This window comes from Candidozyma pseudohaemuli (assembly GCF_003013735.1).
Source record: "Candidozyma pseudohaemuli strain B12108 chromosome Unknown scaffold00013, whole genome shotgun sequence".
Classification (NCBI taxonomy): domain Eukaryota; kingdom Fungi; phylum Ascomycota; class Pichiomycetes; order Serinales; family Metschnikowiaceae; genus Candidozyma; species Candidozyma pseudohaemuli.
The window spans coordinates 236,368-253,265 of NW_020194447.1; the positions used below are offsets into that span (position 1 = coordinate 236,368).

General features: G+C 48.7%; 8 protein-coding genes across 8 annotated transcripts; 7 read left to right on the forward strand and 1 right to left on the reverse strand.

The window, feature by feature from the left end:
• Nucleotides 1-484: 484 nt before the first annotated feature.
• Nucleotides 485-1,372, forward strand: C7M61_004285 (uncharacterized protein; the record flags this gene model as incomplete). Its single annotated transcript, XM_024859607.1, has 1 exon — nt 485-1,372. The coding sequence occupies one exon, from the start codon at nt 485-487 to the stop codon at nt 1,370-1,372; it is 888 nt and encodes a 295-aa protein (XP_024712276.1).
• A 767-nt stretch (nt 1,373-2,139) lies between these two features.
• PRN1 (Prn1p) lies at nt 2,140-3,120 on the forward strand (the record flags this gene model as incomplete). The annotated part of the gene is made up of 1 exon (XM_024859608.1): nt 2,140-3,120. One exon carries the CDS (start codon nt 2,140-2,142, stop codon nt 3,118-3,120), a length of 981 nt encoding a protein of 326 aa, XP_024712277.1.
• Nucleotides 3,121-3,733: 613 nt separating this feature from the next.
• POL32 (DNA polymerase delta subunit) lies at nt 3,734-4,930 on the forward strand (the record flags this gene model as incomplete). The annotated part of the gene is made up of 1 exon (XM_024859609.1): nt 3,734-4,930. One exon carries the CDS (start codon nt 3,734-3,736, stop codon nt 4,928-4,930), a length of 1,197 nt encoding a protein of 398 aa, XP_024712278.1.
• A 692-nt stretch (nt 4,931-5,622) lies between these two features.
• On the forward strand, nt 5,623-6,768 carry C7M61_004288 (uncharacterized protein; the record flags this gene model as incomplete). The annotated part of the gene is made up of 1 exon (XM_024859610.1): nt 5,623-6,768. The coding sequence occupies one exon, from the start codon at nt 5,623-5,625 to the stop codon at nt 6,766-6,768; it is 1,146 nt and encodes a 381-aa protein (XP_024712279.1).
• A 781-nt stretch (nt 6,769-7,549) lies between these two features.
• Nucleotides 7,550-8,743, reverse strand: C7M61_004289 (TauD/TfdA dioxygenase family protein; the record flags this gene model as incomplete). The annotated part of the gene is made up of 1 exon (XM_024859611.1): nt 7,550-8,743. One exon carries the CDS (start codon nt 8,741-8,743, stop codon nt 7,550-7,552), a length of 1,194 nt encoding a protein of 397 aa, XP_024712280.1.
• Nucleotides 8,744-10,939: 2,196 nt separating this feature from the next.
• Nucleotides 10,940-12,199, forward strand: C7M61_004290 (uncharacterized protein; the record flags this gene model as incomplete). The annotated part of the gene is made up of 1 exon (XM_024859612.1): nt 10,940-12,199. The coding sequence occupies one exon, from the start codon at nt 10,940-10,942 to the stop codon at nt 12,197-12,199; it is 1,260 nt and encodes a 419-aa protein (XP_024712281.1).
• A 1,110-nt stretch (nt 12,200-13,309) lies between these two features.
• On the forward strand, nt 13,310-14,674 carry SIP5 (Sip5p; the record flags this gene model as incomplete). The annotated part of the gene is made up of 1 exon (XM_024859613.1): nt 13,310-14,674. One exon carries the CDS (start codon nt 13,310-13,312, stop codon nt 14,672-14,674), a length of 1,365 nt encoding a protein of 454 aa, XP_024712282.1.
• Nucleotides 14,675-15,509: 835 nt separating this feature from the next.
• On the forward strand, nt 15,510-16,859 carry C7M61_004292 (uncharacterized protein; the record flags this gene model as incomplete). The annotated part of the gene is made up of 1 exon (XM_024859614.1): nt 15,510-16,859. The coding sequence occupies one exon, from the start codon at nt 15,510-15,512 to the stop codon at nt 16,857-16,859; it is 1,350 nt and encodes a 449-aa protein (XP_024712283.1).
• Nucleotides 16,860-16,898: the final 39 nt, after the last annotated feature.

The following is a 16,898-nucleotide window of genomic DNA, read 5'->3' on the forward strand; positions in this document are numbered from 1 at the left end:
CGAAAACCTCGGTTCTCCCCTTTTGCAGCCATCATGAGGCAGTTCCTATAAAATCGAAATCCACAATTAATAGCAAAACACAAATGAGCTATTCTTGGCTATTCGAACAACCTCAATTGATTATGAAGTTCAAAATTATAGCTTTTTTAGTTTGTCGTTGACTCATCTGTGTGCTAATCTCGAGGTCAGTTTACCTGCATCGCAGTGGATATATCCGATCCAGGGTTCAAAGAAGTTCCACATTCACTGACCATTTGGGTTAAATTCAAAAATTTTCTAACGGTATATGAAATTATGAACCTCTTAGAAATCACTCCAAAAAACTTCAATCTATTTTAGTGCCTTGACATCGCAGGTCTGCAATGGTTCTGGACCCCTGGATATGCGGTTAATATGTGGAGTGCATCGCTGTACCGCAAACCATAGAAGTATAAATACCGCCTCTTTTCCTACTCAATTGGCCTAATTCCTTATATTTTCCAAAATGACTACCTACCAGGATCAGGACTTTGACGCTGAACGCTACAACGCCGCAAGACCGACGTACCCGGACACCTTCTACGACCACTTGGTCGAACACCACAAGTCCCATGGAGGCTCTTTGGATCTAGCCTTGGACGTTGGCTGTGGACCAGGTTTCGTGGCTTTCAAGCTCCTCAATTACTTCAAACAAGTGATTGGTACCGATTTCTCACCAGCCATGATTGGTCATTGCACCAAGGACCCCAGGGTGGAGTTCTCCGATAAGATCCGGTTCTATGCTACTCCAGCAGAACAGGCACCAGAGGAAATACAGCCCCACACGGTCGATTTGATCACAGCAGCCGAAGCCTGCCATTGGTTCGACCATCCTAAATTCTTTGCCGAAAGTGCCAGAATCTTGAAATCTGGAGGTACTCTCGCATACTGGTTCTACTTTGATCCCGTCTTCGTGGGCAACCAGAAGGCCACTGATCTTGTAGTTGAGTGGCTGTACGACTCGTCCAAGAAGAAGTACGGAGACTCGTACGAACGGTTCTTTGGCCCCTACTTTGATCAGCCAGGCCACGACATTTTCAGAACCACCTTATCGCATATAAGTCCGCCCGAGTCGGAGTTCAAGGACATTGTGAGACATTACTACCACCCTCACGAGAACGAGGGAGGCGCCAGCTTTACCCCATTGTACATTGAAAGAAACGTCTCTCTTGAAACCTTCAGATCCCAAGCAAAAAGCTGGTCTGGCTACCACAACTGGAAGCACGACAATCCAGATAAGCCAGATGCAGCGGACGAGTTGATTGACAAATTGGCAGAGGCACTTGGCGTGGGTTTGGATGAACCATTGCATGTGGTGTATCCCACGGTCTTCACGTTTGCCACGAAGAAGTAGTAGCCTGGAATTGCTGCAAATGAATAGATGAGTAGATGAATAGATGAACGATTATGTGCCTTAGGCGTAAGAAGGTCACAATCTGAGGACGACGTAAAACGGACTCATTGTTTTGATTTGTTGCGGAAATAAATTTTTCAAAGTCCGGGGTAACGATATCCATCATTGTGCTTCAGAGCAGATTGAAACTGTGAAATGTTGTACCACTGGCATCAAAAACGGCCCTGCAATAAATGTAAATTATCTTATCATTGGAATCAAAAACCTGAAGATCTCTCACAATGAAAACGCATCGTTGCCGGTTTCAAACCAAAACACGCCCCACGAAACAATGCTGTCAAACCGATAGACCAACTAGAGATGAGGCTTAATGCCGTTATCTAGTCACGTCAATTCCAAAGTGTCTAAGCGAAAATCCACATTGCAAAATAAAGAACTCTCGAAACTTCCAGAAATATCATCAAATCATGTTTCCCGGATTTCATCACCCTTTTACACACGCAGCACAGGATATGTCATCTGGCACAGTCCGATTTGACTAACCCCGTCAAACAAGCTTATCTCCTGCATAGATTACCCCAGGGTTTGCTCCATCAGTTGGTAGTATTTTAGTAATACTCAGTCACTGTATGCCGTCCCCGCTGACTAGCTGCCTTCGGTGCATTTACTAAATAATGACTAGCAGCGTACTTATAAGGGGCCGATTTCCAGAGTGAAAGTTAATGAGAATTATCTTTTTCTGCTTCCTATTGACTATTGCAAGCGCCATGACTACGAGATCTATCAAAGCTATTATGCCTGCCATCGAACAGGCTGAAGGTGTGGGTGCCAGAGTGAGAAGAAGTATAGGCAACATGAACATGAGAAACTTTTCTCCCTTTTTGATGTTTGACCATTTCAGTTCCAACGGTAAGGGTGGTTTCCCCGAGCACCCTCACTTGGGTCAGGAGACCATCACCTTGATGTTGAAGGGTGCTTTTGCCCACGAGGACTTCACTGGTTCCAAGGGTGTTTTGAGAGAAAACGACCTTCAATTCATGACCGCTGGTCGTGGTACCGTGCACTCTGAGATGCCTGTGATCCACCCAGACGGCTCTGCCAACGTTGGTTTGCAATTGTGGGTCGACTTGCCTGAGAAGCTCAAGGAAGTCGAGCCTAGATACAGAGACTTGAAAGAGTGGGAGGTTCCCGAGGTTACCGACCAGGACGGCAAGGTCATTGTCAGAGTCATTTCCGGTGAGTCTTTGGGCGTCAAGCTGGAGAAGGACTTGGCCTACACGCCGGTCAACTACTACCACTATAGGATGAAGCCAGGCTCTCTGTTCAAGCAGAAGGTGCCTAAGGACTTCAACTTCTTCTTGTACCTTTTGCAAGGTGGCACTCTCAAGCTCGGTGACCGTAAGGCCAAGGAGTTCGACAACGTCTTCTTCAACGCTGACGGTGACACCATTCTGGGTGAGTACCCTGAGTCCAACACCAAGGATGCCGAGTTTGTGCTTGTGGGAGGCCAGGTTTTGGAGCAGCCCATTGTGCAGCATGGCCCCTTCGTTGCCACCAGCAGAGACAGAATCATCCAGGCCTTCCAAGACTACCAATACGCCCGCAATGGCTTTGAGAGAATCAAGTCCTGGAACACCCTTATCTCGGGAGGTGTAACCGAGGACATGATCAACAACCAATTGGGAGGCAGTTTGGAGGCCCGTGCTGCAGAGAAGGCAAAGTACTTGGGCCGCAAGGACGAGCTTTAGGGTTTATAGAAAATGGATGTTTTGGATATGAAAATCGCTAAGAAATTGAAGCGGCGTTCCTTTGTTCATGCCGCATTGTTGTAGTGGCATTGTAGACTAGGAGGGGAAGCAAGAATTCCAGCTCATGCCCGGAGAAAATGCTTGACTTCTGGCTTGGAGGGGTGTAATTCCGGCGAACATGAGGTATTCTGGTTTTCGAGCCTTGCTCATTATCCTCTTTTCTTGTATTGTGACTTTTCCGATCTGGGGTGCCTTACGGAAGGATTGTGCATGGACAAATAATGATTAACTCAAGAAAAATTAAAGATTCGAAAAGGGACTAATTAGCGAAAAAAAACAACGCCTGAATGGTGACCATCCAAACATTGTATCTGATGAGGGTGTTTCAAGCACCTCCGGAATTTTTCACCCCACACTCAAATTTTCAGATTTTTCGGTCCCACCAGAATTTGAGCTCCGACAGAAGATCAGCCTTCAAATTGAAAAATTCAAACTCTTAATAATATCCTGATTATTCACGGACCCTAGGACTGGCCGAAGATTGACCTGTATATACTCCTCCCACCACCTCTAACGCGCTTTAGTAGTCTGATCAACCTTCATCGTGAATAAGATGACCATGGATATAACCCCAGATCAGGTTAGATATATCGCCGATAAACTTGATTCTCATACTGTCACCTTCAGCTCAGTTTCTCGTGATCTTAATGTGCATACTTCCCAGGCCAAACGGATCCTTTATGCCTACTATTCTCTGAACAAGGAGAAGTTGAACGCGTTGTACGTGGCCAGCGGGACCCAGGGCACGAAAACTGTGGTGAAAATCGTGGAAAACCCCGATGAAAATTACCTACTGGATCTGTTTGATCAGGTTGGCTCCATCCACATATACAGCATTTCCCAGAACAAATTTTCATTCAGCACAAGCGACATAGCATTGGAGCAGCTCAGGCGACCTGTGGATTTCGATAAAGTGGAATCCTACTACGAGCTAGGCATGATCCGTGGAAGACCGCTCAAGACTGTTCTGGCACAGGTTGCACCACGTTCTAAGGTTGAGCCACCAAAGCCTAAAGCAGAACCAAAGAAAGAGGCACCAAAGGTGGAATCCAAGCCAAAGCTTCAATACCAGTCTAGAAAGGAAAAACCACAAGCATCATTGTTATCGAACTATGTTTCTCGTAAGGACGAGAAGAAGCAGAAAGAGGACGATTCGAAGAAGCGCAAGCCCGACCAGAGCTCGGGTTACCAGTACAAGTCTAGGAAATTGGAGAGCAAGCAGCCGAAGGAGCGTGTGATTGTCTCTAATGAGACGGAAGAGCCCGAAGAAGAGGAGCCACAGAAGAAAGCAGCTCCTGCCAAAACCACTGATCTCAATTCGTTGTTCTTGGACGATCTCAGCGACTTTTCAGATAACGACGACACCAAAGAGGCGCAGGAGAAGGAAGAGCCCATCATGGTCGAGCCAGAAGCTCAATCCAAGCCTCAGGAGAACGAGCAGCAGCCCAAAGCCACTGTCGCGCCGCTGTTGCCCCAGGGTTCATCGTTGCGTTCTCTTACATCCAAATCGCCCACGCCGCAGGCGGGCGAGAACGCAGGCACGGCAGAGGATGCCCAGGAGCCTGAGCCTGTTACAACAATTGACGACGAAGGCTACATAGTGACTAAAAAGGCGGAACCCAAGAAGAATGAGGCGCCCAAGCCGGCAAGGAGAGCCGCTCCAGCGCCTAAGAAAGCAACTCCTTCCAACAAGAAGTCGGACGGCACCAAGAAACAGGCTCTGTTAATGAGCTTTTTTGACAGACGCTGATCCATCTTACGGATCTGCTAAGCCAACCTTGGGGGTCCTTGTCAAGGCGCACGGTTTCTGGGTATTCAGCAAGATGCTGCATGGTTAAGCAGTATAAGCGTCGGAACGCTAACCTACCTGGCAAGCGAGAAAGAAGTAAACAAGTTTACTAATTTGGCATGGAACGAGTGGCATCGGAACCTTGGAAGTTCCGAGATGGTACCCTTGGCTACTAAAAGGGCTCTGCCGAGACTTGTGCCGACACCCGAGGCCACAATACCTAAGGCCCGCACGAATAATTCGCAAGATCCGGGTCCTACCCGTTCGAGGAAGTGACAAAAGATGCATCCAAGACACATTCCCAATGCAGTTGTGGCTATTCCCCTTCAGACTAGGGCGCATCGAGGATATAATGAGTTTTGTGCATATTTGCCTGCACGCGCGCAGCACTGTTCAAAATGTCACTTCCTAATCGGGTAAAGATTTTGCAACCAGTGAAACACGTTATAACTTGTTACAGTAATTCTTGATCCTGACGACAAAACAAAGTTATTGCTGGACGCAGTATGCACTGGTTAAATATATAAGGCACTAGCGGCATGTATCTGCAATTCCTCATAAATTTTTGAGTGTTTACTGATTCACAAAATCCAAAGAAACGGTCAAAAGTTCACCACCCACACTCGTTTTGTCAAGCCCCAACCAATTGAGAGATGAAGTTTAGCCAGTCCGCCTTGATTGCCACTTTGGCCGCCACCGCAGTCCATGCTGCCCCTGCCCAGGTTGATAACGCATCTTCCGATGTTGCCCTCCTGGACTCTGCCCTTGCCAAGAGACAAGACTTGGAGGGTACCTTGATGCAATTGAAGGAGTTGGATGAGATGAGAGTCAAGAGATCCAACATGGACGAGCAGTTGACCGCCAGAGAGTACGAGATTGTCACCAAGGTGTTGAGCGCCATTAACGACACTGACTTGGCTCCAACTGTGTTGAAGTTCTTCGTTACCCAGCCTAACTTGAGACAGATTGCCATCAACGCTATCGTCTGGGTTTTGGAGAACTCTCAGATTAACTTGACCACCTTGTTGAAGGCTCTTGTGGACTCTGGTTTGCTTAGCAGAGTGCTCACTGATGTCCTCAGCGACTGTGAGGTCTACGTCTCTGTGATTGGAATTGCCACTGACGTTATCAGAAGTCTTCTTGGCAACCTCTTCGGCAAGCGTGAGCAGCTTCTTGAGGGTGGTATCATGACCCACGAGGAGACTGTCGAGCTCTTGAAGAAGGATGGTTTGATGAAACCAAGCATGCTTGACATGGAGAAGAGAGACGGTATTGACGTGAACAACATTGTCAACAACTTGTTGGAGAGTTTGGCCAACTCTGGCTTGGCTTCCTCTGTTGTCATTGCCGTCCTCACTGACCGTGCTTTCATTGACTTTGGTGCTGACTTGATCAGAGCCATCATTGAGAGCGACGGTGAGACCAACCTCAGTATTGGTGAGCTTGTCTCTGCCATCACCAACTCCGGTCTTATCCCAGAGTTGCTTGACCTCCTCCTTGACTCCGACACTTTGTCCACCATTGGTCGTAACGTGCTCAAGGCCGTTACTGGTCAGTGTGGTGAGGCCGACACTTCTGCTCGTCCAACCACCACCCTGGCTGCTGCCACCACCCCAGCCACCACTCAGCCAGCCTCTACTCCTAAGACCACTGAGGCTCCAGCTGGTAATGGCGATGTTGGCACTGTCTACACCACCGTCAGAAAGAGTCTGACTGTGTGGCACGAGGCTGCTCCATCCGACCCATGCGCCACGTACCACGACAAGAGAGAATTCAAGAAGCTCAGGTTGAACTACTGAGGGCTGCGCTAGTCGTTGACCCCTTGTGTTTTGCCATATGACAAAAATGTTTGATTCTTCTTCCCGCGCAAACCCTTATGCTTTCGTTTGATACCTGTACTTTAATAAAACTTGTCTTGGATCTCATTGTAGTCTTGCACTCGGATACCCCTCCGGCTAATTTAGGAAAGTGGTCTTAATATGTCGACTACTTGGACCAATTGGGCCTAATTATCAGCAAGGGCGGCACCGAAGTTCCGTTCATTCCTTGTACACTGTAGACTTTGTCTACAATTGATGAACCAGAATACAAAGAGACTAAAAATAGGGGTTGAATAAGGGATACCCCTAGGTGGGCTCGTAATGGAATTTGCATTGGGCGGGCAATTGGGATCTTCCAATTCCCCTATTTTCGAATATTCGGCTTAGCCATATTCAAGATTAGCGACCCTCGTCTACGCAGAATGCTGAATTCTTCATTGTGGAATTTTCCACTCTCTAAGCGACAATAAGAGAGTTTTAGGTTGGACTTACGAGCACAGCCTTACTGGCCAAATCGACATTCTGAAGTTCAAAAACCAATTCCAGGTGGAGTATGGAATGACCACCTGCTGATGATATTTTCTAGGACTGGACCAATTGGCTGCGAAATTTGCACCCAAGTGGTCCAACACTGTATGGAGCACCATGAATGTCCCACATTGGGCAATATCCAAACATTTTTTCAATTACACCACTAACATTTCACTCTCTGGGGAATTCCAAATCAAGCATAATTTCAAACTACTTATTCTGTCTCTGCCTAGTAGGCTCTGGGATGTCTGTCTTCACCGTCAGAGTCGGAGTCCTCCACCTTCTTGTCCTCTAAGTACGGCTTCTCACCAAGAACAGTGATTCTGAAATGGTGACGGGCAGAGGTCTCGTGGTTGAGGAAGTCCAACACGGCAGTGTGGGCCAAAAACCTGTTATCCCAGGCAATCACAGTCCTGGCGTCTGTTCCTCTGTGGTTGGCTCTGACCTGGATCTCAGGGTTGTTGAGGCAGTGGTCCTCCAAGAAGTTCAAGATGAAGGCAGACTCGGACTCCTTCAAGCCCTTGATCTTGTGGATGAACCCTCTGGAGAAAAATAAACTCTTTTCGCCCGTCACCGGGTGGCTTCTCACCAATGGGTGCTCAGTGTATAAGACCTTCTTGTCTCTGCTCAACAGACCTCTAACAGCAGCAACCTTCTGGAGAATCTCATTCGAGTGGATAATCGTCAAAGATTCAAAAAACTTCTGTAATGGAGGTGACAATCTCTTGTAGGCCTCTCTCAAGTCCACAAACACAGTATCACCACCAGATGGAGGAGCCTCCAAGGCGACAAAGAAGGAGAAAGAAGAAGGGTACTCCTCGAAACTGATATCCGAGTGCCAGGCGTTGGTGTTGGTTTTGAAGCGGAAGTTTTGTTCCCATCTTTCAGGTCCACCTGCTCCTCTAAAGGTGACCAACAATTCAGGATGGTCTTTGGCGGAGTAGGCCACAGGGTGGATGTGCAAGGGACCAAAGTACTGGCCGAAGCTTCTGGCAAAGGCAGGACCCTTGTCTCTGAAATCCTGGTTTCTGAAAACGGCAAGACCTCTAGTCTCGAGGAACAAGGCCAAATCGTTTCTTCCAGCATCGTCCAACTCACTAAGCTGAACGCCGTCTATTTCAGTGCCCAAGTTGGGAGACAAGTCGAACTTTTCAATCTTCAGGCCCGCCTTGAAGAGGTTCTTGAAAGTAGGGTCGCCCAAATGGCCCTTATCGTTCTTGACATGGTCTGGGTTTACATGTTCATGAACAGCAACGTCCTCCAACTTGATTTTGTTGAGATACTCAGGGTACTTCACCTTGGAGAGCTCGTTTTCCACCTCACTGGCGTCTGCAAGCTTGCCAGAGCTGTACTGCTCTTTAAGGTCCTTCAAGTGGAGTTGATCGTTCAACTCGGATCCAGCGACTTTCCAGTAGTTGCCCATATTTGATCTTGTCCGACTACAGATGTCTGCAAAAACGCCCTGTTATATACCCCATCTTTCGGTGTGGATCTCTGGGCTCAGGAGGTCTTGATTGATAACGCAATACGATTATAGACTCGTAATCTTGAGCCACATAGTTAGATATGCGCACGAGCCACAGCTTATAAGCCCTGGAAATAAGAGACCCTGCGCCAAAGGCACAATTATTATTTGGTTTAATTTCGGAGCTGATTTAATTGCACTAAGACTGAGTTGAATTTTTTTCAAAGAATGATGCTTTTACGAGATCGAACGCAAAACCACCCGAGCCGCTTGTAGATCTAGGTATTGTTACTGTGCACCGACAGCCTCGCAAACTGTGTGTTCTCCGCCGTCTTCGTCATCTTGTGGCTCTCTGTGCTTAGGTGATTTCGGATTCTCGGCGTTTTTCGGCTATAAACTCGGTGGAGTTTCTTTTCACCGAGGGCACTAAGTGAGCCTGAGGCGAGTTAGCCGTGAAAGGACAATAGAAATGTGAAGACGAAATTTACCCCATGATTTTGCAAGATTCTCTTGGTGCCACGTGAGCTCCAATATGTGTTTGATTCTGCTAAGGTGGAAGGTGTTTGGTTATGATACCTCTGATCCATGGGTATGGTCTAGAAATGAGAAGCTGTTTTTCGGTTCGCTACTGGGTCCCACAAAACAGTCTCTCTGATAGTGAGAGAAGAATCATCAATTTTTGACAATTTTGACTTTACGATTTGCTTATTAACGTGGGCTCAATCGGTGTAAGCCACCCAGTTTCTGTGGCACTGACGGGGAAATGTGATTGATGTCTTCTTCATCAGAAGCATAGCTTGACCTTTCAGCTCAGAAAAGATGATATTGGAGAATGAAGGGCTTGTACTGGGCTACCGTGATCTTGTTTGAGGTTAGAAACAGTTCCTAGATCGATTTCAAATTATCTAGTTCGAAGATAGGCTGTCTGGAAACATTGTATGGGAATTCTTACTCCTGATCACTAATCCATATTCCCCGGGTAAAAATCCATAACTGCTGGCTCGGCTTACACCGTTCTGTTACTGATCAGCTTGATTTTCGGAAAAGATCAACCTATCCAGACATCTGAGAACCTACTGGAATTCCATTCGCTCAGGTTGTAACGAAAGAAGAACTTTCGGCCAGTGCTGCCAAAAACATCTCCATGAAGCCCCCTTTGGGAAACCAGATCTACAAACCATTCCCTTCTTGACATTGCTGGCTGATGCCATTGTTCAGATAGGCGAACTCGCCTCGGTGGGCTGCCACGTCCATAAGCTTTATTGTATAAGCTTTTCTTAAGTCAATGACAGAGGATTTACAACTCGACCCTTCATTATTCAAGCCCAAAATCCTCTAAACCAAACTGCCAAACGGAATTTCATGGAGTAGCGGAATGTTGAAACCCACCCTTTGGTCCAAATAATATTTCCTTACGCTTTCGTAAGTCGCCCAGCATTGGCTGCAAATGGCTGCGAAATAACCCAGCTCATCTTGCCTAAAGCGGCTTGGCCCAGCGTCAGTCCTGCATGCTATGCTTCCATCAACTAAGACACCTGGAAAACATCCACTTCAAAAAAGCCAAAATTATTCGTTTGAACTCCCAAAAACATGGATTCTGCTGGCCAGCTCTAGGGATTTTATGCGGAGAAGTCGGCAGACTTCTGGGACGCCTCGTTGTGGAGTTGGGGAAGGCGCTGTGCATGCAAGTAATTGGCCCAATTGGGAAGCAACATAAACAAGCACAGATGCATACAAACAAGCTGGAACATCTGAACTTCGACCGAAGAAGCACAACCAGTCATTGTTTCATTTCATCTTCTTGAAATACAACTATCCTTATACCCAGCCTTTCCAGGCGTCCTTTCGTTCCTTCCCATCCTGATACCCACAATAACGCAGTTACCTACCCATCGGTAGCTCAGTTATTCACTCATTGATACCCCAGTCATTCGCTACAGCAACAAACAACAAAGGGACTCGGAGTTTCCAACACCTTCCGGTCTTCAATTCATTCGCTAAACAACTACACCTTCCTCAAGGACATGAAAGATGGGCAAAAACAATAAAAGACGATCGTTCCAAAGCCTATTTGGCAGTCCTGGAAAACCAAGGACAGGCGTGGCCCAGGTGGCCCGTTCTAGCGCATCAGGGCAAGTCAAGCCTCCCAGAAACATGGCTCTGTCTTTTCCCTTCACAGCTTCCATGAACTCGCTTATATCGTCCCAGGCGGAAGTCAGTGTGGATGAATTTGCAGACACAGACTCACTGGGCCATCTGGCTCATTCCCAGGCAGAAATTGAGGAAGCAGAGACAATATATTCGATTATTTCGGGTTACGAGGATGCGGAGCGGGACTCCCGGTTCTTGTTCATGGAGGACTTCAGCCATAACTCCGGCAGTCCCGATAAGTCGACCGAGCTGGCCAGACCTGATAGATCCACCGAAGGCCAGGATACTTTTGATCACGAAACCACCAGCTCATACGGAACGCCGCATGCCTCTGTGCGTGACAGCCAGCGTCCTTCGATTTCCAGTGCTGAGCTACTAGGAAGACTACGCAGTGTGGAAATTGTCAGTAACAGTGGAAGTGGAAGCCGAAGCAGCAAAGGCCGGTACAGCGGCTCAAGCCGGTCGCTGAGCTCAAGAGGCGGATCGAGAGTCAGTTTCAGCACAAGATCCAGAGATTCCAGAGGCCTCAATAACTTGACTGCTGGTATCGATTCATCCTCGGGTCTTCCAGTAACGCTATATACGGTTCAAGACGCCGAACACCAGCCCAACCGGTGGTCGCTTTTTGCTGGAAACAACGCTCCCCAGCTGAGTGTGCCTCCTGTTCCAGGCAGTCTGAGTTCGAATTCTGCCAATGGAGTCCCCAAGGCTATTCCTGAACCAGAAGCTGTGCACCATGGTCCATTTGCTGGAGGCGACCAGCCCCACCACAGCGTTGCCACGATCTCTACAAGAGCTCTTCGAGAATCAGGACATTCCGTATTTGGCGCAGAACAAAGCACTCCATACGCTCTGGCACCGGTTCTGCCTCAATCGTCTAAAGTCTCCGACAAAGAGGCCAAACGCACAGCTCACAACCACATGTACGACGACTCCAGCGTCTACAACCACGATATCGAAAAAGGACCATTTCTTCAAGACGACGAGCAGCTCACTGCCCAACCTTGGGCCAAATGGGCTTTTCTCATGGTCATGGGCCTCGTCTGTGTGCCCATCTACTTCCTTCTAGCGTTTGGATTTTTCGATTTCGGCGGCTACCGCCACTACCTTCCCCGGGTCCCTTTTGGGCCCGTCAATCGCCGCTACTTTGCATGCTACACATACTGGCAGAAGCTCTGGAGTTTTGTCATTGGCTTGGTGTGGCTATGCCTAGTATTTGCAGCAATTGCCATAGCGTTCGGCCTACGAGCCCGCTTCCACTGATCGTCTGGACATTGTCTCAGACGAGTTACGAGTGACGACTAATACATTAATACACAGCTCACGTCATGGCACTGTAGGATTGCTGGGCAGATGCCCAAGATGCGTTTCCTAAAAAGCTTGACATGTATAGTCTAAAGCTTAAACAATCGTTATTGTAGAATACGTTCCAAAATAACAAAAATGACATCACTGGGTCCGCCGTTATGTGTCTATGCTGACTGCGATCCAGCTTATGGTTGCAACCTATCACCCGCAAGCTTCAAACTTCAAAGTAGCAGGTCTGAGACACAAACGGAAAAATGGAATATTCCAGTGGTCCATAGCCGAGACACTGTCGGTTTTGCGGTACCTTTGCAGAGCAATCGAAGACGCTCGGTGCTTATAGTGAGACAATAGGTGAATCCACTGGGGCCCACAAACAGCCCCTGAACGGTGTAAAATCGGGAGATTTTGTAAACATAGTGATTTTTGGGTGGTGAATTTGATGTAAGAGTCAGAATTGTGAAAATACACCGATTTGCTATTTTTTGGGACTACGTGGGTTTGCGTTTTGCAACCAAATGGAGTGTGCAGCGCCTCTTTTCAAATTACACCCGTCCAAGCAACATGTGAGAATCTTAAAAACCGGTATGCAAGAAATCTGAAACCTTGACGAGAAAAACAACGAAGCAAAGCAACCGTCACTTGAAAGTTGCTGGAATCGTAGTCTCCAGACCCTTTCTATTGAGTCTTGTGACTTCCGATCAACCTAAAGGCGCTCGACGGCCTCCGGTACTGCACACACTGGAAATGGTGATCAGGTAACCCCCATAATTTACAGCCAAAGCAGCCCCGTAGACAAAAAGTCAAATTAAATTTAGATGTAACTGGGCTAGCCCAGCTTATTCCGACAGAACCATACCCCATGCGGGCGCTGACGGCCAAATAGGGGTCCCTGTGTCTCACATGACCACTCACGTGACCGGGCTCAGTCACCCCCACGCCAGCAACGTCTTCTTCATCACCTTACTACTCCGGTGCTTAAAGTCTTAAAACCACAGACAGCACGTTTTTTGCATATTCCTCACAACCCACCAGCCAAACTATTGCAGGTTCCAAAATCACATCACCATGGGAAACGTTCCGACCAAGGAGAGTAGATCCAGAGCCTCCTCGGTAGGAGCCCACCACAGCAACACCCACACGAGATCCTCAAGGAGGCACACGACCCTGTCGATTCTCGAAAATGCCGGTTTCATGGTCTATCTGAGCGGATCCAACTCCAGCGGGTCTCATAAGCTGCTGAGTGAGGAAAGACTCAAAACCAAGCAGGCCCATTTGCTGGCTCTTATCGTCAGATATGACGAAAACGTGGACGGCGGGTTCTTGGCTCCTCACGGAATCTACAAGCTGAACTTGGACTACAACACCGAGATTGTCCGGGGGCTTATAGTGGACAGACGAATAGCGCCTTTCTTTACACCGCTCCAGGACTTTGATTCCTCCTGGACCGACGACGAGGTGGCCACGATCGCAAGCCAGCTACCTCTCCATGCCATTGACCAGGCGTACCTGGAAGAAGAGGAGCCGGACGACGCCGATAATCACAAGATCCACCTTCTGGCCAACTACTTCCGCAGACAAGAGCAGAAAAAAAGAGTCCGGGAGCTCGTGGCCAGCATGAAAGAGGTACAAAAACAGCACGAAGAGGAGTTTATGACGGCCCGCAAGGAATCCAAAGCAGACGAAAACGTGCCCGACCGGGAGCTTCTCCTCAAGCTCTACCGCGAGGCCTCCGAGTGTCCGATCTGCTTTCTCTACTTCCCGCCCTATCTCAACGTCAGCCGCTGCTGTGGCCAGCCCATTTGCAGCGAGTGCTTTGTTCAGATCAAGCGGCTTGACCCACACCCTCCGCACGACGACATGAGTAACGAAAACAAGGCCGAGCTCCCCCACACACTCATCCTGGAGCCAGCCAACTGTCCATTTTGTGCCATGCCCAACTTTGGTGTCACTTACGACTCTCCTACAGATCTCAGCGTGGGAATTGGAGGCGTCCAGTCCCCAGCCAACTACAAAGCACCAGCAGCAGCAGCAGCCGAGGATGCGGTGCTGTCCTCGGAAGAGGCGTCAGGTACGCCGGTTCTGCGGTCATTGAGCCCCCAAAAAGCAAAACCGAAACAGAGAAGATCGTCTGTGCCCGCAGACGCCGTCGGTGTGGTCACCACCGACTTTATTCGGCCCGATTGGGAGCAGAAATTGGCCAGCGCTAAGTCCAAATTGGCTCGCCGTGCAGCCACTGCCAGCGCCATCCACGCCTCGAATCTTATTGTTGACGATGGGAGCGGCACCAGTGCTGGGAACGGCTCTCGAGGTCAGAATAACGACACCCAAAACTTGCGCTACTTGCAGCTGATCGAGGACCGAATGATCGAAGAAGCGATGCGGCTCTCATTGGCGGATGAAGAGGAAAGGAGGAAAAAGCTGCACCTGTAGAAAGGTGATCAGACCAGAGGGGGCTGCCGAATATATATATTGGATATAGTGATGCACGATATGACGCAAGCCCGGACCAGGGTCCAGGCCCAGCACTCCTGCTGGATTAAGCTTTTCTTAAAGGGTGGGTCCAGTCCAGGACCTCACAAGGTGGGTTTTCCTGATTCAGCATGGCCGCACAAGTATAATAGTGACAGTGCGTTTACGTACTCTGACACAAAGTCGCGATCCTCCATGGGGAACACTTTTTCTTACCATTGACAAGAAGGGGCTTTCTTTTATCGCCTTCGTCTAACCGACTGTGCTTCACCTGACACCCCCATCCCCCGGGTGGCTGCAACTCGATGCTGTTTACCTTTGGGATCAGGGTCCTGCACATAGGCCACCAGCCCACCCTCCGAATTTGGCCTCGCCGCGTTTCGAGGCCTGCTTTCCGAGCCTTCGGCGCCTCAATTTGGCACTTGAGCGTCCCCACAGGGTCCCGCTGCGCTTCTTTCAATTAGAACACTCGCAAAACGCGTCTTAGCATAATCTGCAGCCGGTCGTTCCAGAATCGAATCTTCAATGAATTCACAGCGCTCTATTGTTGTGTTGACGATGATTGTTTTCTCAGCTTTGTCACATTCCGCATCAAGCCGCTTGCGCCCCAAACACCGGCAAGCTAAGCGAAGTCTCTCACACGCTCTCTTTGCAGCCGCACCCACCTGTCTCCTGTACTGCAACTTGAATTACTGCTTTAGTACAACGGCGGATCGTATTTTTTTATTATTTTTTTTTCAACACCTGCCTACTCCTGTTAAAACCGTCGAACCCAGCGTTTCGATTGATGGCTACCATGATCAGTGTCCCGGACACCCCGGTCTCAGACACTTCGCTGGTGGCGTCGACATCCGTCAATCTGCTACCGATCCGTCGCTTACTACATTCTTCATCTCGGCTAAAAGAGTCTGTGATCCACCTCAACCGCCTCGTTGCGTCCCCCGACCACGATGCTCTTCTCAGAGTAAGACACGTTGCCGTGGACTATTCTCGAGACTTTCGAGGCCATGGCGTTGTTCCTGGTTCTCGGATTATTGCCAAAACCACACAGCCCAACAATACGGATTTTCTGCCCTCGGACAAACTCTTCATCTTCCCCGTGTCCGCATGCTGGATCCATTCCCCAGACGACCCATGCCAGAATTGCCTTTTCCTTCTCCACACAGATTTTAGCCGCTACGAGTCCCACAAGAAATTCCCCTGCCTACGAGACTTTGTGTACGGGCACACGATCGATGGAGGTCTCCAGGACTTTATCAAGGTCCCCAAACCTCAGCTGTCGTTGTTGAAAATACCTTCACTGGTGTCTCTTCACGACTGCTGCTTCCTCACAGACATATCCCTCCCATTCTACTCATACTGCAAGGACCACCTTCTCGGGATGTTGGCCAAGGAACCACAGGCTCGAGTGTTGGTGATCCTCAACGACGCCACACGCGAGGCCAACGACTGCTTGTTGGTCATCAACCACCTAGACCTAGAGCACCTATTTGTGACGTTTGTTGATATGGAGCGGCTTCGCAAGAACCCAGCTTTGGTGCTTAACGATTACGCTAACGAATTTCATCATGTTCTTGTGTTTGCACCGGGCGCTGACGCCATTAGGGCCGCCTTGGCCATGAGCATCAACACCAAATTGGCTTCTACGAAACTGCGATACAGCGTAGCGTTATTTGGAGCCAATGCAGATGCACGATTATCAAGAATGCCCGAAGACAAAACCATCCATCGGGTGAAACTCACATACAAAGACAAATTTCTCATGGAGGAGCTAATATCGACGTTATCGACGTTCAGTAATTCATCCACAAAATCCAAGAAACCACTTCGATCAATGAGTATGGGCACCCTCAGCTCCTCAGATCTGGTCACAGAGGAGGACGTTACCAGAAAGAAACTACGATTTAAGAAAGAAGCAGAGGTGGTGAAACAGCCAAGAACCCACATTTCGTGGTTATTCTGTGATGACGATTACAAACTATGCACTGAAGAAGAAAGTGAGTGCCCCAGTCGGTGCCACTCAACAGCCGATATCAACCGTTTGCTTCGCCAAGGATGCCAGACTAGACGGGTATTCTACACGAACCGGCCAGCGTGCCAGCGGAAAATGAACGCGTTTATATTTGCCAGCGACCAAATGTCGTGATGCTGATGACTTATGATTTATAGACACTACATGCCAGGG